Raw genomic sequence first — 25,655 nt, forward strand, 5'->3', positions numbered from 1 at the left:
TTGTAGACCTACTACCCCCACTAAGTATCCGCATGCGGCGATAATCGAAGTTAATCATACCAGCTTATAGCACATCGGGGATCGTAGGCGTTAGCGGAATAAACCAAAACACCAATCAAGTAATTAAATAAACTCTGCTGTGAAGTGTTCGTCATGGACGCTCTTACACTAAGTAACTTCTAATATGCAAACATAGCGACAACAAATGGATTTGTATGTTTTTAACAGACTCATCGGACCCGGAGCATATATAAGGACAGGTTGTCAAGCTTGTATATTATAAACTCATTTATATGGTAATACCAGTCGCTTTCTAATAGATAAAGAAATGATGACTGATACGCAAGACAAAAGTTAATACCAGCCTGAATGTGCAATTCAGCAACTCGGCTGTGCATCATTAGACTGTGTTATAGGAATACTCGAGGCTGACATTCAGATATTTAACTATCTGCACTGTCAGTGGTATTAACTTACCAAATTTAGTGCCTGTGGGCTCGGTATTATTCACGCCAGACCATCTCACATTTGAAAACACATTCCCATTTGCAATAATGAGGCGATACTTACATGTATATTGGTTATGGTGAATTCCCGTAGCTCATAGGTGTTGAGGTTGGAGTACGACAAGCGTTCAACAGCAATATTTCCATACTCATGATTTCCGTCTTCATCTTGCCAGTACTGCACGCACTTCACCTGTAACACGCCAACACATAAAATATATACATGTATCACCTTTCATGGTTGGTTAATTCAAGTCTCCCGAATGGAATGATCTACTATTTCATGCAAACAATGGCGTTTTAATAATGGTCTACCGAACAATTACATTAGATATATGGTGTCTTCGGGAAAACTTTAGATTTTGTCATGCCTCATATTCCTTTGATGGATATTGATTATAAATAGCTTATTATCTCTACCATTCCTTTCTCTTTCACTTTCGTTAACATGACGATGATGGTGACTTTCTGTTCCCAGATCATTCTCCAGAAATCCTCCACCGTCGTCTCCAAAGGACCTTGGGCAGCAATGTACTCTCTCTGGGAATGGTAACCCTGTAATGGAAGTCATATCATGGCTATTACAGAGTTAGGCAGCTTACGGCACACAACAACCTACGTACACATCAAAGCACTCTTTGTAGAAACCTTAAATCATACCTGTACTCAAATATTTTGTTCAGATCAAAAATGGTGCAGATTAATTACATAATTCATTTATTTGATTGGTGTTTTATACCATATTCAAGAATATTTCATTTATACAACGTCGCCCAACATTATGAATGGAGGAGATCGGCTACAACCCGTGGGAATCCACAACCATTCGAAGGTTGCTGGAAGAAATCAGTTTAACCAGGCAACAGCCAAGTGAGAATTTCAGTGATTTGTCAACACCTGACTTTTAATTACTAAACACCATGGACTGAGATAAAGGTGATGCATTTTGAACTGTAATAAGGCAGTATACCGAATGTGATCCACGAAAGCACATTAGCAATATCTATATTTGATGACCTCCCAGCATAATGTCATCGTATAGGTGAAATACCGTTGAGAAGGGCGTTAAATGCCAATCAAATAAATAAATAAATACATAAATACATAAACAAATATGTTTGATGTCTGTACAAATCGTGACCGCGTCCTCTTAAAACAATGTTTTATTCTAGCGGACTTACATCAGAGGCGATCTGATACAGTTTATAATTCTGCAAAACTTAGTAAAACACATTAACAGTGAAAGTACAGGTTTCTGAGGCGACTGATGCGTGCAGGATCTCCATAAAACTCGAAAACAAAATGTGGTAGACGAAGATCAAACTGTAACTACACAGGTTTATTGATTAATTGATTGACTGACTTAAGAAGTTTTGCGGTTAACCTGGTATCAAATTCGAACACAACAGAGAATGGGAGTCATTGCTATATGCAAATGAAGCAAACAGGAGGAGATGGTTAACGCTAATAAATAAGATTTCGGATTGAATGTCTTCTAAGTAAAACATAAGCCTTACCGGAATGTAGTTAGCATTGATATAATCTGACGCCTCGTCGTCTTCCACCGGTAGCAGTTTTACCCTGGTATCGTCAACTACATGTAGCCAAAAACGGTGATTGTGAATAAATATATGAGAAAAAGGGCAAACATACATCCTAGAGTTTTTGGCATCAAAGTTTCGCGTCTAGACAATTTCGGTGGCTTTCAATAAAGTAACAATTTTAATTTACACGTAGATATTGGGTCAGTGAATGTTTGAACTAAAGCACAACCTGAAGTCTTATTATCGATATCAACTGGTTAACTTATTGGCATCACAATCGACATTGAGGTCATGTCATGTTAATCTGTGTAGAAACAATTTTTATGGAAGTTCTTGGAACTATATGGCAGTAAAAAGGCTTGATTGCGCCTGTCAAGCCGAAAAAAATTTTGAAGTTTTTCCAATTGGAAATCCAGGGTGGTTGTGTAATGACTAACCATCTTTGATTTTACAATTAATAATATATGAAATAAGATGCGGGTCAATCCCTTCTTAATAGATCACCGTGACTTCATACATCATCTTTGTAAATCTAATACGAATTTCTTACATGGCAGGACGTCTATGTAGCGATTCTTCAACATATTATCGTTCAGAACCGCAGCAGTGACAGGTAACTTGGGACTTCTTTCTTTCAACCACTATGTAAACCAAGCAGTAAGGAAAGACACCATGGAACCATTATATAGAAGAATTCATATTCATGTGCACATCAGTTGTACATAAAAATACGGACCATTGAATAATGACGCTGTAAATCGTTTCCCCTTTTCCATTCATCTTTAACATATGTAATCTTAACTTATTTAGAAAGATCGAACCTATTCCGAGAGATTGTGTACCACTGAAAACTGATTTAACTTATGATGGTAGAATGGGAGAAATTAAAACACAGCGGAGTAGTATCAAAAGTTACAAACCTACAGGATAAAGTGAGGCAAGGACTGCACGTACTCGAAATGTACATGTACGTTTACTAAAAAGGTTACATCTTACCAAATATTGTCTGGAATAGGCTAAGTTTGAATCCTTGTGTAACTCTTCTACAGTCTGAAAGAGCTTAGCCAAGGGAATTGGGCTGCAAAAGGCAACGTGTCGACAAAATTAATTTTTTTATATATATCCTAGAGACAACTTGTTTATACGTGTCAGTGAAATTCCAAATATACGAATTGGGTATGCTCTTCGATGGCAAAGGCATACTTCAGAAAAAACCCACAAATATCCTTATTCAATCTAATTTCACGACACGATGTATGTTAAACAAAATGATCAGTTTCATCGATTCGCTATCTTTATTCATCCGTTTTCCATGAAGACTAAGACAAGTCACAAGAACTGGGGCCGATTTCACATAGCCAGTTCTGACACAGGTCAAAATTTGAAGTATGATTTTAAAGCTTTATCTTAGGCATACAACATAAAGTTTGACCACCTCATCAATGTTGTCTTAAGACGTATGGGTGAAAATTTCAACTTTCATAACAAAAACTAAGTTTTGTGAAAACGTTTTAAATTTTGATTTAAGACTGAAATGTCTTTGTGGAATCGGCCTTTGTGGAATTGTGGTGCTTATCTTTAGTGCTCCGGAACATATATTACCTTTGCTGCGTTTAAGAATTTACACAAAGAGTTAAAATAAAACCCTAACTCAGGTAAAATGGCATGAGACCGGAGTACGTGTGAACATTTGCCTACTGTCACACAGTCGTTGGTGCTCTGCTGCTCTAGTCGTTTGGCATTTGATGAATATGACTCAGTAAAAACTCTGAGAGCTTGACAAGTCTTACTTTGATGTCTGGAGATCGTTGAGTGGTTGTTTGACTATCGGAGTGAACGGGATTGGGCAGTCACTGTCTGAACCAGAATCACTGGGGGTCCTAAACAGAAATACCATTGTGTAAATTATGTTGGCACCTATCTTACCTTTATGTACGCTTATTTTCTTTTAAGGGATTATGGATTTGCAATATAAAAATACACCAATTAGTTTTGGGATCTTCGTGAGAAACGCACACAAACAGTATCGATGACCTCTACAGTACCAACAAAAGCACACATTCATCTCACGCTCACATCAAAGTTATCTCCCCTGCGTATAATGGTACCATATTCCTTACAGCACATATGCCGCTCTAAACGCTCGTTTTACATCACCGATATTCCGAAATCTCGAAAAGCACCGAGGTCACTGGGGTCACACTGATAAGGTAGGAAGTAATTTCAGAAAACACAAAATCTTTGTCTTAGCTTTTGTTTATATTAACACTTTATGCACCTGCATTCTCTTTATCTCGAGTATGTTCAACATCATACTAACAACCACCTGACGCAATTTTATTGATGTAAAGCGTGCATCAAGAGCGGCACATGCGCTGTAAGGAGTATACAATGGCACCTTCTTAGTTCTATAAAGGGTTTCATGTTAAATAATGTCAAACACTTTCAACTTATTAAATGTCTTGTTTTGTGAAAACATAAAACGGAAATAAATGGGATTCTTGTAGATTTATCGTTTCTCTATCAACTGAAATATGTGTGGACCTAAAACGTCCCACACTTTAAAATCAAATAATGAGCAAACACACAATGAGGAACATGATTTTAAGCTTTACCTCCCTCTGTTTTTCTGACGACGAGCTCGCTTGAAGAGGACAACGACGACAACAATGGTGACGATAACAAGCACTGCACAAGATGCACTCACGGCTGCTACTACTGATACATAGGACTGGCTTGCTGCTGCAATAAGTCTGGCTAAAAATAAGATCATTTTTAAGATTTATTTATGTATTTGATTGGCGTTTTACGCCGCACTCAGGAATATTACACTTATATGATGGCGGCCAGTATTCTGGTGGGAGGAAATCGAGCAGAGCCCGGAGGAAACCCACGATCATCCGCAGGTATTTGAGAGACCTTCCCACTTACGGCCACTAGTTTAAGAGGCAACGGCGGATGTACATGTATGTATGCATTCGTGTATGTATCCCAGGCCCAGTCGCTATGCTGTATACGACTTCAATTCTGTTCTGCAAAATCAATTCTGTTAGCTTTAAAAAATATTTGTTGTAAAACTGTTTTACTTACATAATTTCCATGGTGCTAATTAAGAGGTGTACACATAGGGGTAATTACGGATTAAGTCATATCATGGCTTCTGGAAAAGTGGTTAAACCTAATGCAACAATTTTGTGACGTGACGTCACCTAACCAGCGCTTCGCGGCCGACAAGATAGGCAGGCGGTCCAACTTTAATATTTTTGTTTAAAGGGAACTAGGCTGCTAAAACAGTCCAACATAGCATAAATATTGTCCCTATCAAACACTTAGTATGAAAAGTCGTTAGGCATCTCTTTTAAAAAAATTTCGGTCATATGACGACGAGGAGTCATTAGCACGACGGATTGAACATTAGATTGTAAATCTACTCATACATGAGGCTATGTAACTGCTCTAAGCAGCTAATTATTTAGGTAAACATAGGTAAGACACGCAACCGTTTTACAATGGTAAACATTATGAAATCGTTACTGATGTGTATTACAAGAATAGTACCTTCAGAAGTTTGATAGCCAGATGTGTACTCCGTTTCGGTGCAGCCGCCATGAGTGCAGGAAAATGCCTTTACACTGTTCATATAAGTAAAACAGCTAATATCAAACTACATGTCCATCAGTTAAAATGAATTTTGTGATGACTGCAATCTACGTAAAAAGAAATTTAGAAATTGCAAAAGCTTCTTCAACAGTCCGGGTATAAGTCTGATTAATAATACATGTTAACCGAAATATAACAAATATCAGTCACATATGGAATCAATTACAACAACGGCTTTAATGCATTCTTCGGGAACGCTCGGAGAAAAAACAATGGAAGCGGAAACACATTTCATCCTGAACGCAGTTACAGAATGCTTTCATTAGACTTTCATACTCTCGGCTAAAACCAATGTGGAACCTGATCAAGGACGAAGAATAAATTTCGAAGAATAAATACGAAGAATATATTCCTTTTACGAGTCGAACCGCTATGTGATACTTTACTTCATTTGATACAGTTAACATTTAATATCAGCAAAAATTCTAATTTGTATAACAGATACTTGTTAAAGTTTCTTGAAGATAATTTTGTGCAGATGACCTCAAACACTCTAGGATAAAATATGACAAATTTAAACATTCTTCATGTACATCTTCTTTTCCTTGTGCATAAGTTAAAGCAAAATCCTTGCTTCCGTATGAAATGTTCTTTTCCAACTTGACAATAACATTATGTGGTTTTCTTCTTACGGTTACCATAGTAACCCATAACCAGGGTACTAAGAAAAAGGCCTCCCTCTGGAACAATTCGTTGAAAATACACTATCTTTTAAATACAAAGACAAAACAGTATGCTCTATTATTCAAGCCTTTTTAAAGACAAAAGATAACACAATCTCACCATCTTTCGTCATCATATCACAGCTTTATGATTCATGGAAAATGACATACCTATATTTCGTTGCTGGCTTCAATGGACCATTACAAAACGTGTCAATATATTCAGTACAATTTCCATCATTTCCAACTGTATACCGGAAAGAACCTGTTTCCCCTTCTGACCTGCTCATTATATCTAAAACAAAAGTCAACAAGTAGGCATAACAGCGAACGTGTTGGATGCGTAAAACTTAAAATAATGAACATGACTACGAAACAGTGGCTTTGGAATCGTTATAATGTTTGCATGATACACAATGTTATAAAAATTGACTCAACAATGCTCACAATTGCATAACAACCTCTGAGCTAGGTATTAGAGATGCAGATTTGCTGACTCATTAGCCTAAAACACGTTTAAAAAGGAATGTTCAAAGAGAAAAGTTACCACGTCGAAAATACCAATCAACCGGAGTAGCTCTGTAAGGAATGGTGAAATCTTTGCTATTCGCTTCGTGCCATTTCGCATAGTTCATGTAGAATGTATCCGCCAAGCTCTTGGAGGTAGACTCTGGAAGTAGAGTATATGGAATGAATCGTCCGCTTCTGGCAAGTCACTGGAGAGCTTTTTCCACATATCACACACATTGCTTCACCCCACATCGGGACCAAGTTTCTGAAGCTGTACTATATTAACATAATTTGTTTCGCCATGATAATGAATGAAAACTAAGTTTTGCACTCGCTGTGAGTTTAAGTCCAACTCATGTTGGCTTCCTCTCTGGCCGTAAGTGGGAAGGTCTGTCAGCCTCTGCCCGGTTTCCTCCCACCATAATGCTGGCCGCCGTCGTATAAGTGAAATATTCTTGAGAACGGCGTAAAACACAAATCAAATAAATAAATAAATATGTTTTGCACAGACTGTGTCATAAGGGAAGTGTTTTATGAGCATATCAATTTATATTCAACAACGAGGGGCCTTCGTGGCCGAGGAGGATTAGCACGCCAGCGCGGCGCAATGACCCAGTTGTCTCCCATCAATACAGTCGCTGTGAGTTCAAGTCCAGCTCTTGCTGGTTTTCTCTCAGCCCGTACGTGGAAAGGTCTACCAGTAACTTGCGGATTGTCGTGGTTATCTCTGGGCTCTGCCTGGTTTCCTCCCATCATAATGCTGGTAAGATAGTAGTGTAATATTTCCAGTAAAGTCAACATCTGCCGTGACCATGTTAAAATATGGAGTTTTTAATTATGTATGATGTAGTATCTAGCATAATACTCTTGTATCTATCTTCAAACGCGTTTGTTAATAGTAAACAGTTAATATTTCAGCGTAACTTACCTTCTTCAACAGAACTCGTCTGGATTACGATTAACCCGGAATCGACGATTTTCCCATTGGTGTCATCAGTGAAGAAGTCCATCCTGAGATTCAGCTGAAAGATTTGGACGGATTGGGGGACAGTTTTTTTGGTGGAGACGTCCGGGCAAATAACGCACTCAGTAGGCACAGGAGGCGCTGTGTCAAGGTGAAAACATCGTCGGTTTACTCAATAAAAATTTACAAGATTTACAGTTAAGGAGTACATCTGCGTGGCTGATTACTGACTGAATTAACTGAGAAAAATGTATTGGTATGTTAACATGATACAAGACTTACATCATCGACAGCAAAACCAGAAGCAGTGAAGCAGTGAAAACTCTCGTGAATTTTATTCTAACTGTTCGTGTAAATGTTTACAATTAGCAGCAAATTACACGCGCACCATGGCTTAAGCAGATAGGAAAACACTGCAAATTATTAGGAACCATTAGCCACTTGGACAAAAAATAACAAGGTTTGATTTTCTCCATTTGTGAAAAATGTCGTGAAGAGCGATATGACAAATTGTACGTATGTACTAACGTCCACGAGGTGCTAAGTACTCGACGTAAAGTATCTCTCCCATAAATCTTTTGCTAACGGCCACCAGCTGTCAGAAAAAAAGAAAAATATATTTCAAATTCAAATGGAACATTCATATTTATTTGATTTCTGTTTAACGCCATACTCTCCGGCGGTACGTGGGAAGGTCTGACAGCAACCTGCGGATGGTTGTGGGTTTCCCCGGGCTCTGCATGGTTTCCTCCCACAATAATGCTGGCCACTGTCGTATAAGTGAAATATTCTTGAGTACGGTGTAAATAACGCCATACTCTAGAATTAATTCCAGGAATAACAGATGGATTATTTCTATCCGGAACTACATTATTCAGCATCTACGTGCAAACAACAGTCCTCCCAATGTCTGACCCTACCAATTGTTCAACACAGAATCAGTTTAACTTCACATGAACTTCCGACTCGTTCTCGACTTACCGAAACGTTGTACTCTTCACCTGGTTCAACCTTCACTACTTTAGAATACACTTCATTGTCTGACTGTGACCAAGGGATGGTGAATGACGTCACATTATCGGAGACCTTGGAAAGAAGCAAATCTTGTTTTACATAACACCCATCATTATTTTTACTTTATCTAGCCTCATAAAATTATACAAATAATATCTGAGCAGGACACAAAGGCAGCTTAAAACTTCGTACATTTTTACTTTCTTATTTCACCAGTGCATTTCGGAACGTGCATAGGGCGAACACGTCTCTTTCACAGCTGATGAACTGTGGTTTAAACCGGTCTCTCCGGTGTTCAAATGCCGAATCTGACCGTCCTCACATAACTGACAAATTCTGAACAAGGAGTAAAGTTCTTATTAGTCAATCAGTCACCCTCTTCAAAAAAATTAAGTATTGTAAACCAGCAATATTCCCAAATGTCGTACATATGTATGCATTCTTATCTCACATATATAGTCGCCTGTACTACTTGTTAGCTGTATGTAAATGACAACGATGTAATCCACAAATCAGTTTAAAGAAATCTCTGTCAAATGCCTTGTTTCTGTCTTGATTGAATTTAAGGAAATGAAATTCTTTTACTGTTGGACAAGGACCCAAATATTGTCTTCACAACCCTGATTTACATTCTATTATCTATGTGCTATTTACACCTAAATAATTATAGTGGAAGGAAACCGGCCAAAGTCCGGGAAAAATTCATGACCATCCGCAAGTTGCTTGCAGACCTTCCCACATACCTTCGGAGAGGAAGTCAGCATGACAACCTTGTGTACACTGCACTAGTGTCTCCAGTAACAATTATTCCATTCCAGTTGCTCTCCACACGATATTTTTAAAGGTGGAATTGTTCGTCTAAAATTATTTAATAACTCGTCAGATGCTTTAACACATTATAAACAACATTTGTTAAACAGGATTCCATGCGGAACAACATACACTACCTTTTTCCGGTATTCGAGTACAAAACTTGTGATATTGGCATTTCTGTCTCTCAGCTTTGGAGGCTCCCAAGTTACATTCACGCTGGTTAGTAAGCCGTCCGGTACAATGAAATGAAGGTTTGTCACACGGCCCGGGGCTGTTAAACAAGAGATTACATGGTTGATGTAGAAATGTAAATGACAGTCATGGCAATATATCCCTTCATGTACCCTGGTGTAGCGTGAGATCTCATACCAGGAAAATACAGTACAGATATATATGTAGCAGAAACAATACGAACCTGCCTCTAGGGTCCTGAATTCCTCTGAGTCAGAAGTAGGTCCATCCCCAGCCTTTGTTGACGCCCGCACCCTTATTCTGTAGGGCCAGTATTCCTCCAAATCAGTAAACTCACCACAAAGGGGATCCATGTCTGAAGTGAATACACCGGTGACTACATTATTGAAAATTCCAGATTAAACAATATTTCAAATTTTAAAATCATACATCCGCCAAACTGATTTTAAAATTTACATGGAAAGAGAGAGAGAGAAAGAAAAACAAACAAACGAAGAACAAAAACATACAGATTATCAGTACACTGTGCTGAACTGCATCGTCGTATCGCGCGATAAAGTATAGTCTAGATTTGTATGTGTCAAAAATTGATCTACTTTACAAGTGAAGATGTAACTTGAAAAATTTACAAAATTAGTGAGTTGTACGCCGGTGTGGATGACAGAAAATCTTTCAAAACTTCTGAAATTTTTGCATAGGAAAGTTTGTCATCAAAGGTAATGGCTGTCGAAACTGTCGGTCAAAAATTCAAGTGGAATTTGCAGTTTGAGAAGGATGCTCCCAGGAAAATCCCTGCAGTTGTAGTCTATTTCTTTGGCGGTACTGCTCTGGTGCATTTGAAATGATGTGGCTCCTGCATACCTATACTATGAGAGACGACAGCGTAACTTTTGACGCTTGTAACATTTTTGTGACCAGTGAGATGCTATACCAGCACGAAGGAGTCGGGTACACGTAGTTTTACTAGCACTAGCACAATTCCAGTTTAGAAAGACAGGGCTTTCTCAGCCATAGGTCACCCGGTGCGAAAGTAGTTCAGCACTTGCGAATGTTCAGAGGATGGTGATACGGAAAACTACCGCACGGTTCTGTACCAGGCGGGTAATATGCACATGTATATGATAAAATCGTTTACAATTTACAAATACCATACGCTTTTCAAGCATATTAAACAGATGACGATCAGATTACACACAATTACATGTACGCTACCTTACCTACAATGACCAATGGTACAAGTGCGTGTAGCACTGTCGGTCACTCATAGAAAAGCTATCGTTTTTACACCCATGACTTAATTAGGGAGTATATAAATACCGCTCAAACTCGTGACATGTGAAATGACTGTCGTTACAATAGGTCACTCTAGCTGACTGAACAAAGTAAGAAGTAGGCGATCATTGCCATAGATGGTGCCAACAGAAGTCCCCGGAGCAGACCCTCCGAATTTGGTAAATAACTGACGGACTTTCTCACGCTTGACAGAAATATTTTCACCACAAATATCATGTGATTTCAAAATACGCTGAGGTGTCAGGTGACATAGAGCAAGATGCTTTGTTTGCTGTCTTTCCCAGCTGACCTATGAATTTCCCATCACATTACAATACGGAAAACAAGAAAAAAAGAATACAAAGAAAAAAATATTTGGGATGAATGATATGTTAGATGGCAACTACAGGCTGTTCCATCATCTGAACATATTCTAACCGACCTTGGATTACCTGTCTATCTAGCCATAGTTCCTCTCCCAAATCCACCAGAGTCAGTGTTTAGGATGCAGGACCAGGGAAAGGCTCTGGCGGACTCCAACATACGCTCACATTCTTAGCTCCGACGAACATCACACTTGTATTCTTTACTACTGAGCTCACTTACCAGCGATAACTTGCTCTCTATCTTGCTGTAGCTCCTCTCCCAAATCCACTAGAGTCAGTGTGTAGCTTGTAGGACCAGGGAAAGGCTCTGGCGGACTCCAACATACGCTCACATTCTTAGCTCCGACGAACATCACACTTGTATTCTTTATTACTGAGCTCACTTACCAGCGATAACTTGCTCTCTATCTTGCTGTAGCTCCTCTCCCAGATCCACTAGGGTCAGTGTGTAGCTTGTAGGACCAGGGAAAGGCTCTGGCGGCTTCCAGCATACACTCACATTCTTAGTTTCTTTCACTGTTACGCGAATATCATACACCTCAGCTGGCACTGTAGAAAACAATTGAGTTTGTTTCGTGCGAAAACCACCACATTCAGTGGATATGTGAACACTGAAATGACTCTCACATTCTATCAAACATAAACTTCAGTTCTCCCTATATTATTGAGACTTGTTATTTTTCTCTCACAATTTTGGTTAAAAGCTGCTGAATCACTGGGCACTGAGAGTAATCCGTTGATTTACGCAATACTTCAAATGTATTTAGGCCTATTGATATATACAGTATATAAATGAAATGACACTTGCCTGTAACGGTTACATTAATTTATTATTATTATGGATAGTTCGCTTTATATTAAATATGTGTTATATTAAATACCCATTTGTCTTTACCTCCCACTTCTGTCATAACGTTAAGCCGGCTAGGTTCGTTTCCCGACAGAAATGTGACATAGAGGGCTAACTGATATTCAGTGTAGGGAAGCAGTCCAGTGATGTTGTAGGTGATATCAGCATTGTTAACATCGAAGACCTCTGTTCTCACGGATACGCAGGGAGAGGTAGGATTTGGCTTAGAAAAAAAACAAAAATTCCACGCCATTTAAACGATTTTATTCACCGATATTTGGTGGAATTGTGCCAAAATAAAATATCCCACTTTTATCATCCAGGAGAGAACTGCTATGATACTGTATTTGGTTGAGGTTGCACAATGCGATAATTTACATTTTAAAAGTTTAATAGTTACTTTAATTCAGGAGAGTTTTATACAACTACTCGTTATGTCGTCTGTCAGCTCAAAGGTCTGTGTCCAGTTTTCCGCAGACCTGCATATAAACTTACGAAAAGAAGCTCATCAGCAAAATACACGGTCTGAACACAGCTTCCACCCCAAGACACCACCATTTTGTAACTTCTTATGTTGTTATCTGTCCTCTGCCAGTTCAGCTGTATACTCCGGGAAGTTTTAGACTGGACTGAGATGTTGACAGGGGAAGGGTCTGTTTGAAAGAGACATGTACATGTATAAAGTACAAGTGAAAATTCTCCGCCACAGCGAAATTTGTAAACTCCATTACTACAGACAAATGCATAATTCATTTGTGTGGTATCTATCTGTGGTGATCCATTTTCCCTCGAAATCGGATTGAGATTCCGATAGCTTTTTGGTCTTTAGCAAGTGAAAAACAGCTTTATTTAAAGTTAATGTATTGTAATTATTTCTTTTTTAAATATATTTATTGTTTACAGATAAAGGTTTCCGCGTGAGGATCGAAAACCAGAATAAACAGGTAAAAATGCCGAGAAGATGCCTTTACTCCATCATTTTTCATAAAATATAAGAAAATGAAACCATAAAAATAAGCAAATGTTAGGCCTACGTACTTGATACTGTCTAGCGCCGGACTAGCCTCAACGATGTTAACAATCCTTAAAGCCATAGTTTTCTCTATTAGAGCAAATAAAATAATATTACCCGACACAGGCTTACGCTTCTAGGTAGAGCAAATGCGTATCAAGTGATCTTGGTGCTTGGTGCTTACGCGCCTACTACATGTACAAGATTACACCTACAACTTTATACCGAAATGTTTTTCATGTATTTTTCATTCGTTTTCTTGTTTTGTCTATTCAGTGATCATGCTCCCGGTACAATAGTGCTCATGATGAGCAGTGTGAACGTCCTTTAAAGGTTAATATGCAAAGAGTTTGTCAGTAACAAACGCCCCAGGTACAAAATACCGCTATTTTGAACTATGCGGAATGAAAAATGTCCTTGGCAGAATAAAGAAAAATACAAATGTCACATATATTGCAGCGGCCAACCTTGTACATGTAGGATATACCAAGCAGATGTAATGATTTATATTTATATGATTTATTGTGATTATCAGTTCGCCCACTATTTGTATACGTAAGCTAGAGGACGCCAAAAATTATATACTTACTTAACGTTACGCTTGGAAATTCCACGTACGATGAGTTTAATTGTCCAGAATGTGACTTCACCAGCATGTTGTATACCCCAGGCATTGGAGCTTTGAATACATGACAATATTTATCAGTGGTATTCCGGTAGGGAACTTCATCTTCTTTTGACCAGCCCAAAGTGTCATGTATTCTCACATAGAATCTGTCTACAATGCCTCCTCCATTCCGCCATCTCACAGCAATAGTCTGATCTCCTGAAGAGGGAGTGATGGACAGAAGAACCGGCCGGGAAGGGGCTGGAATATAGAAACACAGTATATACAGTTTGTGATATTACAGTGGACACTGAGTTCATACTCATTAATATTGCACTTATACGATGGCGGTCAGTGTTATTGGCGGAGGAAGCCGGAGTTCCCGGTCAAAAGCACCGACCTTTGACAAGTTACTGAAGAACTTTTTCACATGTGAGGTACACATGTACTTGTAATTTATTAGACCTCACGTCTCAAATCTCTCAAAATCCTGTTTCGTCATGACATTTAATAAAGAATATCGGGATACATTAATCCTCGAGAACTGGTCAACTTTTAGCAACGCCAGGTCCTTCTAAGTGTGTACATGCAGTTGTGTCATCAAGTATCAGTTGTCTCAGCATAGAAAAGAAGTGGATTTTTATGGTATGCACGTGTACTCACTCAGTGTGACCGTGAGTGGTGAAGACCTGGAAGACTGGACACCTCTAGACTCTGCTATCAGCCATAGAGTGTAGGTCTGACCTTTGACCAACCTATCTGTAGGAATTGTGGTACTCTGTGGCTGGTTACCAAATACCGACACCTCCTTAGTGACAGGAGCACCACTTGAAGGCTGGGCAGTCACAATGATGTTGTAAAGCTGACCTGTGTCTGTTGTCCACGTGACCCGGATACCACCAGACTCTTCCACGGCACTGGCTAACGTGGGTGTTGATGGAACTAGAAATAAAAGAAAGTGTTGCACGTGTTTCATGTATTGGATCAAGCTACTGCATGTCTTGTTCAACTGATATTATGGATATTACCTGACTATTGAGAATAAGTTTGCATACCCGTATAGTTTTGGACACAGTCAATGGTTAGAATGGACAGTCACTTTGTAATTTTTGCAAAACCTATTGTTGTTGAAATGTGTGTTAAGTTAATATTATATTTAAAGATAAACAAATAAACCTGAGGTTTAGCTTCACAAAAAAATCTTTGAGGACAAAAACTTTATGAGGATCCTTGAAGAAGGTGGCGTCCTTAGCCATTAAAGTGGTGAACTTTTGTTAATATTATTTCGATAAAAGGGTAGAATTGTTTCAAATGTAAACATTCAAATAACTTGACTGTTGAGTCTGTAAGGGTACCACTATCGGAGAGTATAGATGAGAAACAACTGACTTGTTCATCTCCCAGATAACCGATAGGCCTTACACAAGATCAAACAAAGAAACACAAAGACAATTGAATATGTTCAATACATATATTTGAACAAAATAGACAAATAATACAACTGACACTGATATACAAAACAATACAAATTATTACAAAAAAGTATGGTCTCTTACTGATGACAGCGTCTATAACCAGATGGAATATTCCGGCTTTCAAAGGCGAGTCAATTCACGTAAGTATAAAATTCACAGTCAAGATGAATTCCTCAATATACTGATGATAGTCCGATAAGTGTTGTATTCTTCAACTGCCAGTGAATGTGTATCTTCTCGGCTTTTGATAGTAGCGTCCGTGATGCTGAGCTGTCGGTATATGTTTTCTCCGAAATATACACAAAGTCACCTTTAAGGTAAGCTGTGATGAAATGTATGTAATGTCACAAAGAGATGATGAGTGATACAAGCTCCAAAATAACGTCTCCAAAAATAGCAAGTGACGAAACACTAGCTCACAACGTGCAGAAAATGGAGGACAAATGACACCATTACATATTTCCAGAATGTACACTATATTTACAGTGACACTAAACATCGAAGCATCGAGAATGATGGACTGAATTTATTATGCAGGCTATAGCGTACAAAGAGAGAAAAACGTAGGTCAGACACTGACAAATATAAAAAATGAAAAAATATAATTCAATGTTTACAGGCGTGGTTGGTAACAAGTCATAACTGCAACTGACTAGTGTTTAATGCGGTAAACCAGATCATTCTATCAATCCACGGAGATCAGTTTCATGTGTGGAGGAAAACTGAGTGTACAGTGTTTAAGCCATCGGCTTGTGGCAGGCAAGTAATGTGGCACAAACTTTATGTAAGACTATCCTAGGCGACCCGAGAGATTAAATCTATCGGCCGCTCAAAAATTTCTATAACATGGCTGCGACCTAACTAACACCTCATGCTTCCAAGAGTTTGACAGTAAGCATTAAGCACAACGCCCTTTAAACAGAAGATAACCATATTTATGGTACGTTCACACTACGGTGCGGTCCGATACGATAGTCATTCTCCTCATGCGGTACTTATTCGGCTCATGCGAATTCCGCGTCAAGTCGTTCAACGCGTAAGGATTTCGATCAAAGAATTCACTTGGTGACGTGATTTTGCTTGATCTGAGTTGCCTTTTTTCCATGCATCAGATACAAGTTAAGGTGTTAGACATCACAGTGAAAAATCATTCGTTTTTCCATGAAACTATTTGACAGTGTGGTTTACCCACACTTGTGTATTAAGTGACCACACATAAAATGTCAAATAGCTAAGGGCCATTTATGAGCAAGCCATTAAAGCATGTGAAATCTCAAGAGATAAAGCAAAACCAGAAAACTTTATTAAGTAAACATGCACATAAATGACACATCTATGTGCAGGTGCAAATAAAACGAAAACTGTATCTATTTATTTACTTACTTATTTTTCTGGGGGAGGGAGAGTAATCTACACTTTTCAACGTGTGACGTCCATACATGCCTACATGTGTCACAATGGTGGAAACAAGTCGTCTCTTTTGTTGTGCAGGCTCTGTATTTGTTTGTACGAATACTCTTCTGAGCTTCGTCTGTTTATGCTGTGACGAACTTTCATCATACTTCTACTGTATTCTTCACGGCGACTTAATACTTTGCCGTTAATCAGTTTTCAAGGGAAATATCGACGTCTATATTTCACCACGTGTTCCCAAATACGTGTTTTCACTTTCAATTTAACATCTCAGAAACTGTCATATTCCTGAAGTAGATGGCAAGTCTTTTACTATATGTGGGAGCAGGCTTGTTAACATTCAACCAAATAAGAACAAGTTATACTACCCAGTCTTACCGTATACCGGAGTTGTTGTCTGCAGAGGGGCTGGAGTGGTGACGACGACAGAGCCTGTGAAGGAGAGTAGGAGAGTCAGACAATCAATGATACAGTCAGTTCAATTATTAGATGAGCAATGGTGTTCATTGGTTGTGAATTACACATAAGAATGCCTGAATAGTCACGAATTACGCCCTGTTTATTCTTCTCCCACAGATATTCAAACCCGGCTAAAAAGCACTTCTGCTTCATTCAAACTAAGTAACTAAATTGTCATGGGTACAATCATTATATTCTTGAGAACGGCGTAAAACTCCAATAAAATAAATAAATAAATAAATAAGTAAATCTAACAAATTTTCATCGAACAAAACTACTCAAAATCAAGTGAGTCGTCAATAATTTACAAATTTATCTCCGGAATGATAAAAGCGTCTTCCATTTATTTCCACCCAAGTTAAAAGTTAGCAATCTTTCTTTTACGAAAAGCTGTTTTTGTACATATATTTATCAATTGCTCAAAAATTGTCTTGTTGCTTGTTACTTGTCTAACCTCCATCCTATGAAAATCACAGCTTGTTTAAATGAGGCTGTAGGCTATCAAAAATGAGAGTAAACGAAATCCAAAGTGTACCTTGTTGCTCTATGACAGTAGCTTGCACAGATTTAGCAGAATAGCTGCACACAGATCCAGTTCTTGTTCTGGCGGTGACATCGTGGGTTTCGCCAACGGTTAGCGGATTGGTCAGATTGACTAAAAGGATTCCTGGTCCGAACGTGTGACGACTGAGGTTCACTGATCCTGACGACAGCTCATTTCCTCCGTCGTATATATACACATTAATTCCGTCATAGTAACCAGCTGACAGGATGACAGATGCGGCAACTTTGTGTGTAGTCAGCAGCGTAACGTTGAGAGCAATAAATGGTAAGAGTGATGTATCTGTGGTGGAAATAAAGCACACTTTCAAAATTCGGATCTGGCTGTATGCAAAAGCTATTACCAGCAGACATTCCGTAACATAAAATCCAGCATTGTCTCCGGGTAATCCGATTTAATTCAGATCTACATTCTGCCCCTTTGGTCTAAGTTAAAAGTCTTTAAGCCCGACGTTATAAGTACCAAAAATAAAAAAAAATGAATGCAAACTAGTTTTAAACAACACCATCCGTTCCAATGACTATAGGGTTCAACTTCACATCGGCAGTGTTTCAGTCATATTGTAGCGCGAATATGTTAGAACGAAACAGTTGTATGCCGACAGGAGAACATCACATCAGAACTAAAAGTAAATAGAACAACATAAAATAAATTCGTATAAAATTTGAAAATAACATAAAATCTACTTTTGTATACTTACCTTCAAAATGTGTTTTGAATATTTAACTGCATCATCGACAGCAATCCAGTCAAATAAAACCAATATAGTCAACTGTCACACGGAACAGTCAATTGTGGTTTAATAGATATGGACCTATTCTGTCTACAAAGCCCACGTGAGATCTTTGTGGATCATTAAGAAATCACCGATGGGGCGAGGCCCTTTAAGTCAGGAACAGAAGGATAAACCGAGGACGACGAACGGCAGTCGCAAGGAATCGGAAGAGAGAAGTAATATATCAGTAGGAGTTTTATATATAGGATGGGGCTTGTGAGGAACTCGCAAGGACATCATGTGATAGTCTTAAAATCTGTGATAATCTTAAAATTAGTACAGTAACGTACTACTTGATGAACCCGAAATACCGTCCCCAAAGCGTCTATGGGCTCACGTAGCTAGTAAAACATTTGTCCGTGCTAAATGCTCCCGATACGCCCTATGACGGGAAAAGATCGCCATGCCATCGTTATATTTGGCCAGTTTTCCAAGAAATTTGGATCTGTACAGGCGCCTTGTCATGTGGCCGAAATGACCGCCTTTTACGTCAAACTTGCAGAGGGCTCGTGTCCTGTTCAGGTTCCGTAACCTCGATGTAGGAAGTTAAACCTATCTGTAATTGGAAGGCACTATATAAGCTGCATTCACCTGTGTCTTTTACACAAAGATAAATCAACTTACCGACATCTCCGGTATTTTTCTAGTATTGTAGTAAAATGTGTTTAGTGATTGGTAATGCAATGTTTGCGCTGTCAACCCTAATTAATATCGATGATTTCTTGTGGAACGGTGTATAACATTGAGCTGTTTACATCGATAATTGAACCAATATCAAAGTCAAAGTACCCCATTATGTATGGCTGGAAGTAAGCGCCCTATGTTTAAGAATAGTTCATAAATACGAGTAAACCATCGGCTTCAGCCAAGTGACTGGCTTGTGATGCATATGTTTGCCTGTATAACTGACTGTCTGCCACGCCAGTTGGAAGGCATTCGTCAAAGTTCTGAATTGTTCTTTCCTCTTAGGGGAGGTTGGTGGGGGGATTCATGTATGGATATTTGTAAAGGTTATATTAAGAAAAGTTGCTTAAAAACAAGGCACATAATTATGTCCAAATGAACCATCTCTTAGTCATGAAATATTGAATGCTTCACGAGAAATGGAAATTTAAACATCAAATTTTCTATCCTTGTCTGGCGTGAAGCCATAGTCATTCATTCAGTCTATCCTAAACATTGCGTTTTGTGGAAACATGAAAGAAACAAAACTATGCGATGCCAGTCAACTTCTTTTTAATAATTCGCAAAATACAAAAAGAAAAAAAAATCAATTAAAACAAAAACAACAGCACACGTTTCGCAAAACATTAAAAAATAAGAAAATATTTTTACCGATAAAATTGTTTGAATACATCTCATTGTTTAAACCAAGGCAAACTGGTATGAAAATGTGGTAAGTTGGCACCAGATTCGTTTGTCTTTATTTGTTAATTGAATAAGAAATATCGTGCTGACACCAGATTCGAAATTCATGCAGATCTCAAGTAACCTGTTTGACATACAGTGTGTAGCACCGAGTTAGTCATTTGAATTCATCTACAGTAATGTACTAGTTCGAATATGGCGCTAACTTTTAGCATAGACTGAAAAGGGCCAGGGGTCGATTCCACGAAGACATTTCGAACTTAAGTAAAAATGTAAAACCTTGTCACAGTGTTTGTATTTTTCTTATAAAAGTTTTGATACATTTATCTCGAGATAACATTGAGCAGGCGGTAATGGCTGACCATTTTTTTTTATCGAATATGTTAACACTGTCGCCAATAGCTAATAAGGTTTTTTCCATATTATATTGTTTCTGCAATAAGTAAGAAAGGTGTTTATATTTAATCTAGTAATAAATTTTACTAATAAATATTCTTTATTTTTGAATTTATTACTTTTTAGGTAGTCCTGCCGTATTGTGTAAGCAAGTATGTAACTCTTCCAGAAAGATTTTACCAGTGGCCAGAAAATAAATAGGTTCTCAATGGTTTCTCTTTCTGCACTGAAAAAACTACGGGTATCAGAATCTTTCTTCCCTATTTGTAAAAGATACGAGTTTGTACAGATGATGCCATGGAGAAGAAAAGTCCTCAATTTTGCTTCTGCTGTACAAGAAAGAACTATAATATTCATTGAACAGCACCAATCAGTGATTATGATTTCTAACAGAATGAGTTCAGAAAAGTATCTGTAAAAGTAAAAAAAAAAGTTTTCTAAGTGATGCGAGAATGTATTCTGGCATTTGCAGCAGACTGATGTTACATATGACATACATATTATATTAGTTCAACAGATACATTGTATTAACTTAACAGGATGTTAATTTCAATAACAGAATATATTCTAACGTCACTCAGACTATATTTTAAAATCAAAATGTGAAACAGATTAGGTTTTAGTAAGCTTTTTCAACATTTATAGTCAGGATTAAAGGTTTGGCATAAACTCTACTTAAATGTTCATGTATCAACGTAAAGATAGATATCAACGTGATTCTTTTAACCATTCATTATATAGCAATGATTATAAAATTTGACCTACTATAACTGACACAGCCAAGCGAATCCACCACTGCAAAAGTATGTCGTGTAACCTAAAAACAAACGAAAAAGAGAAGTTCTAATTTTGTCCCCGTATATTAAGTATTTTTTTATACATTATGTTCAACGAATTGATTGAAAAAAATGTGGTTGACATTAAATGTACCCGAAATGAACAATAAATCCTTTGTTTTGTAGACATGTCACCAAGTAGTTTTGACGTGTCTCTATTAAGGCACATCTTGGCGTGTTTTGGCGTGTTTCCTAAATCATGTGCTGTATAGAAATCATTAACTTATTCGTGAAAATAGCTCTAAAAGAAAACAACACTTTTTTACTTGCCTACATGGTTAATATGATCTTTGTTAGTTTTAATAAATACTCTTCATTAGCAAAAGCATTTGGAATGTCTCACTCACGGTGAACCATTAGTGGAGAATTTGGGATATGAAGAAAACATTGTGTGTATAACTATACGGTCTTTAATATTGATCCATACTGCATTCGTTATTAAGGGATACTTTGTCTCTCACCAGAACAGTTACAATGGTCAGAGTGAGCCAGAGGCCATTGTAGACTTTCCGCATGTCTGGCTCCATGGGAGGGTTTTCCAAATGTCATGAATCACGAGACACATTTGTACACCTGTCAAAGAACAAACAGGTGCTAAAGATGTGTACAGTAGCCAGCGAAAAAAAAAAAAATTAAAATGGACTTAGAATTTCGCGTCTACAAGGGGAAATAAGCTATCGACCATACAGTAGTTCAAGAAATATCTAAAACTGTAATCTAACAAAATGATCACGTATTGACACAATGGCTTACATGTGTACACGGTGTCTTCTAATGGTGATATGTATCATGGAGTCAAATAAGTTATCAAACTTGACAGTATCGCTGTCTGGAGTTTGACACACGTTTGGAAGAGATGTAGACATGTATGTACTATTCAAACAGACTGACAGTAGCTGTAACAGTACTCCATTATATCCACTAAAATCTAACCTATCTGAGGATAAGATGCCATCTTACCTGTCGCCTTCAGTCTTTAACGGCTGAGGTTAACACTGCAGGGGGAGACAGAGATTAAACATTACCTGGGCCTGTATGTCGTCATATGCCACACTGATTGTGTACTTTTGCATTCTTCGTCCTTTCTTCCTGCTTGTCCAGTTTATCGTAACTTATTAAATGGACAAACCACATATGGAACAGAAAAAGGTTAAAATATAAATTTTCTTGTCATGTCGGCTATACAGTAAAGGTGTGCTATAGAAAAGAGTATAACTACTTTGAACTGGCCTTTCCCCATCTATGTTATGATTGTGATTCAGTATTCACCACTGGCGCACGTATACAAAATGTATGAATGATATATTAATTCTGAGGTGTAGTTTATAATATGTCCCACTACTCCTGGTTTGTATACAAGTGAATAAGTGAGTGGCTGTGTTAAACGTCTACATATGTGAGGAAGGGATGTACATACATGTGCATATATGTACAGTACTGTAGAGGTACTATACTGGCTGAGGAGAGAAACAGCGACATGCTACACGCGATGCAACGCCCTATAGTTACCGAGCAATGTGTTATGTTTGGAAGATCGCAATGTACGTCAACAAAAATTGTATAGTTTGGAGAAATTATTGAGTGAAATTCACCCTTATGTTTATATCTTTTTAACTGTAAGGCGGTGGTGATAGGCGCGGAATTATACATTAGAGTACTGCTTGTGTTAAAATTAAGCAAAATCTAAATTATTACTGGGTTTACTTCAGGATGGAATGTGAGAAAGTGCGATGGTTTTCTCCGGGCTTTGTCCCACTTTCTTTGTACTCAAGCTTGGAGACAAGGAAACGAAACTGCTCCACATCTTTCAGAAAAAACAAATTTCTCTTATATTATTTAAATGAAGCCATCGGGATATTCATGACAGGGAGGAAGAGGGAAGTTTAATCAAATTTTCAGTCATCATTACATTACAATGGCTTTTAGCACCTTGCCAGGTCTTGCCCAAAGCTTTAGAATCTTACATGATTTATCGACGGTTGTCCAACATATAACTTATGAGAAAGCTGGGGATGGGTGAAGTTGTGGGGTGGAGGGTTGGGACTAACGCGTCTCGCTCATCTCAGTCCATTGGCCAAACTGACGTTGTGGGTTCGAATCCCGCTTTGGTTGGTTCGGCTGCTGGTTTAAGTCAGGAATTTTGTCAGGTATGGGACTAATGGATTGGTTCCCTGGTTTCGGACCACAATAGCTCAGGTCGTAGTCGTACAAATGAAATATTCTTGAGGGAGGTGTATATCAATGACCCATTTCTATAACAAATTTGAAATAATCCATCCCACTGCGCTGTCGACCGTATCGGTCGCAACAGTTAAAAACTGTTCAAACAATAATGTATAACTACTTAGTGTATACAGATATTATTGTATCACCTTAACACTCAGTTTATAATTGGTTCTGAGATTGCTACATTGTGCCCAGTTATGCTATCCCATCATTCCTCAATGTATATGTCTTATACACGTATGTTCCGTCCGTCGAGTGATTACATTTAAATGACTACCATTCAGATTGTCAGTAGTCAGATTTTTTGTACCGATATACTTGATTGCTGGCGACTTTGTATTGTCCATGATCCTCAGTTTAGAAATCGTTTGAACATATTATGTATAAAATTAGACACACTACTGCATTTTATTGCCTGTTCAAGAGCCCCATCATCAACCTAAAGCTGACTATTTTCGACTTCAGCTCTTCAAACATTACCATAATCTTCCCTGAATTTTCTTCACATTTATAGTGATTTTCTGCGTAAACTTCATAGTAATGTCGTATGAAATGACCAGATATGATACGTTTGGTGCAGATTTCAAATTTACAGCATTAAAATAAGGTATGTATATGTAACATTTACATTAACTGTAGTAAAATGCTTCGCCCCTTTGCTTCCTTATGCACATATCACAGCGGCTAGGCTGTGTAAAGGTAGGTATGTATGCTGGATAGGTTAGCCCTATTTTGAGGTAGGTAAACACACGCATATAACAGCCTTAGAAACTATGAATACCGATACACAGAATCGCCTCCCAGACGCACGTTAGAGATGTACACGATTGTGTACATATGTAGAGATGAATGTGTGACTCACGGCTTTTATGAGGAAACATCTCACGTAACCCATTGGACTTTCTTTGACAGCGACCATTTAGAGTCTTCTTTTCTGACTAGTTCTTTTTAAACATTTGAAATACAAACCATTTGCATACAGAGCAATTCACCGCATCCCAAATATTTGTGAAAGGGTTCAACGAGAGGTTGTTGCGATGACAATATATCTTGAATTTCATTTGGCATAGGTATTGCGCTTACAGGGCTACTGACGAGCAGGCAGGTTTAAGCCTTGGGGCTGGAGGTGAAAACATTTTGAATGTGGAACTCAAGGGTGAAGCAACGTCCCAGCACAAAAAGGCGAATGTCAAGAGATTGAAAGTTCTTAAACACCAGATGTGTTGAGAAACACTCAAAGTAATATGCGAGAGAGTAAATTGAGAAGTTATAACAATGCGTATCAAGTGTCCAAGTCATAATGCATGTTTATCGGCATATTTTCTGAGACCCAAATGTACCGCAAAGGGTGGTCTTTGTTTCAAGCGACGAAGAACGTTTTCATCGGGAGAGTAGCTAAGCCTGAAGTGATTTCCGGAACTAAAACGGAAAAAAACAAAGCTTGTCAAGCACACAATACACAAGTATTTCAATTTGGTTTGCCAAAATCAAAGTAATATTAAACGTAATTCGGTGTTCAATTCATTCAGGCTGTATCTGTTCCGAATATTATCAGATTGTATCTGTTCGGAATATTATTCTTAGGGTTTCAAGCCATTCAGACTTGAACGTTTATAGTATGTGCTCGGGTTATTATTATTAGGGGTTCAAGCCGTTGAGCCTTATTATTATTCTTAAGATATGGTGGAGCGTTTTTTGACATTTACAAAACGTCAGCATGTTTTTAGTTAAGGACCTGAAGTTGTGCACTTTAACTTTTGGAAATGTTTGATCACGTCATTTGGCTGCCATGTTGGATTTGCTCATAAGGACTCTCTCAGTTGAAAATTCTCGGATGAAGCTCGTTGTTCAATCAAAATATCATATGTTAATCCTGCTAATAATTTCTACAATGTTGAAATATCATTGTGATGCAGTTTTGGGGACTTATTCCGCAAGAATTATGTGTAAAATTTGTATGCATTTCTAAAATATAGGAGCATTCAATTGTTTAGATTCATGATTATTGCAGAGACAAATTTGTCAAGACTTGAAAACGTTCCTAAGGATAGCTTTTTGTAACATGGCCATAACATTCTACCTTCAGTATTGGATGAGTTAAATTTACTGAGATTTACCTGTACATCTGTAAACACGGCAGCAAGTCTATAGGA

The 25,655-nt window shown here is 38.0% G+C and overlaps 2 protein-coding genes across 3 annotated transcripts in view; both read right to left on the reverse strand.

The window, feature by feature from the left end:
- Window positions 1-25,655, reverse strand: part of LOC135480203 (tyrosine-protein phosphatase 10D-like) — a 57,515-nt gene that overhangs the window by 7,441 nt on the left and 24,419 nt on the right. Inside the window, exons 1-16 of one of the 2 annotated variants that reach the window (XM_064759977.1) lie at window positions 11,744-11,857; window positions 10,089-10,220; window positions 9,808-9,944; window positions 8,828-8,932; window positions 8,375-8,441; window positions 7,811-7,987; window positions 6,920-7,042; window positions 6,544-6,667; window positions 5,609-5,682; window positions 4,666-4,807; window positions 3,841-3,930; window positions 3,047-3,128; window positions 2,601-2,691; window positions 2,024-2,100; window positions 927-1,061; window positions 571-699 (exon numbers count right to left, since the gene is read on the reverse strand). In XM_064759977.1, coding sequence (XP_064616047.1) covers window positions 571-699; window positions 927-1,061; window positions 2,024-2,100; window positions 2,601-2,691; window positions 3,047-3,128; window positions 3,841-3,930; window positions 4,666-4,807; window positions 5,609-5,682; window positions 6,544-6,667; window positions 6,920-7,042; window positions 7,811-7,987; window positions 8,375-8,441; window positions 8,828-8,932; window positions 9,808-9,944; window positions 10,089-10,218 — 1,683 coding nt within the window. In that variant the 5' untranslated portion in view covers window positions 10,219-10,220; window positions 11,744-11,857. Of the gene's footprint in view, window positions 1-570; window positions 700-926; window positions 1,062-2,023; window positions 2,101-2,600; window positions 2,692-3,046; window positions 3,129-3,840; window positions 3,931-4,665; window positions 4,808-5,608; window positions 5,683-6,543; window positions 6,668-6,919; window positions 7,043-7,810; window positions 7,988-8,374; window positions 8,442-8,827; window positions 8,933-9,807; window positions 9,945-10,088; window positions 10,221-11,743; window positions 11,858-25,655 lie in introns of those variants that run through there. The other variant, XM_064759985.1, reaches the window with a different exon arrangement.
- Window positions 11,903-21,835, reverse strand: LOC135479078 (uncharacterized). The gene is made up of 9 exons (XM_064758835.1): window positions 21,738-21,835; window positions 21,206-21,257; window positions 17,875-18,183; window positions 17,259-17,312; window positions 14,656-14,934; window positions 13,975-14,253; window positions 12,869-13,026; window positions 12,419-12,596; window positions 11,903-12,072 (listed from the first exon to the last, which is right to left on the reverse strand). The coding sequence occupies exons 1-9, from the start codon at window positions 21,801-21,803 to the stop codon at window positions 11,903-11,905; spliced, it is 1,545 nt and encodes a 514-aa protein (XP_064614905.1). The 5' UTR covers window positions 21,804-21,835.

This window comes from Liolophura sinensis, chromosome 1, assembly GCF_032854445.1.
Source record: "Liolophura sinensis isolate JHLJ2023 chromosome 1, CUHK_Ljap_v2, whole genome shotgun sequence".
In the NCBI taxonomy this organism is placed as follows: domain Eukaryota; kingdom Metazoa; phylum Mollusca; class Polyplacophora; order Chitonida; family Chitonidae; genus Liolophura; species Liolophura sinensis.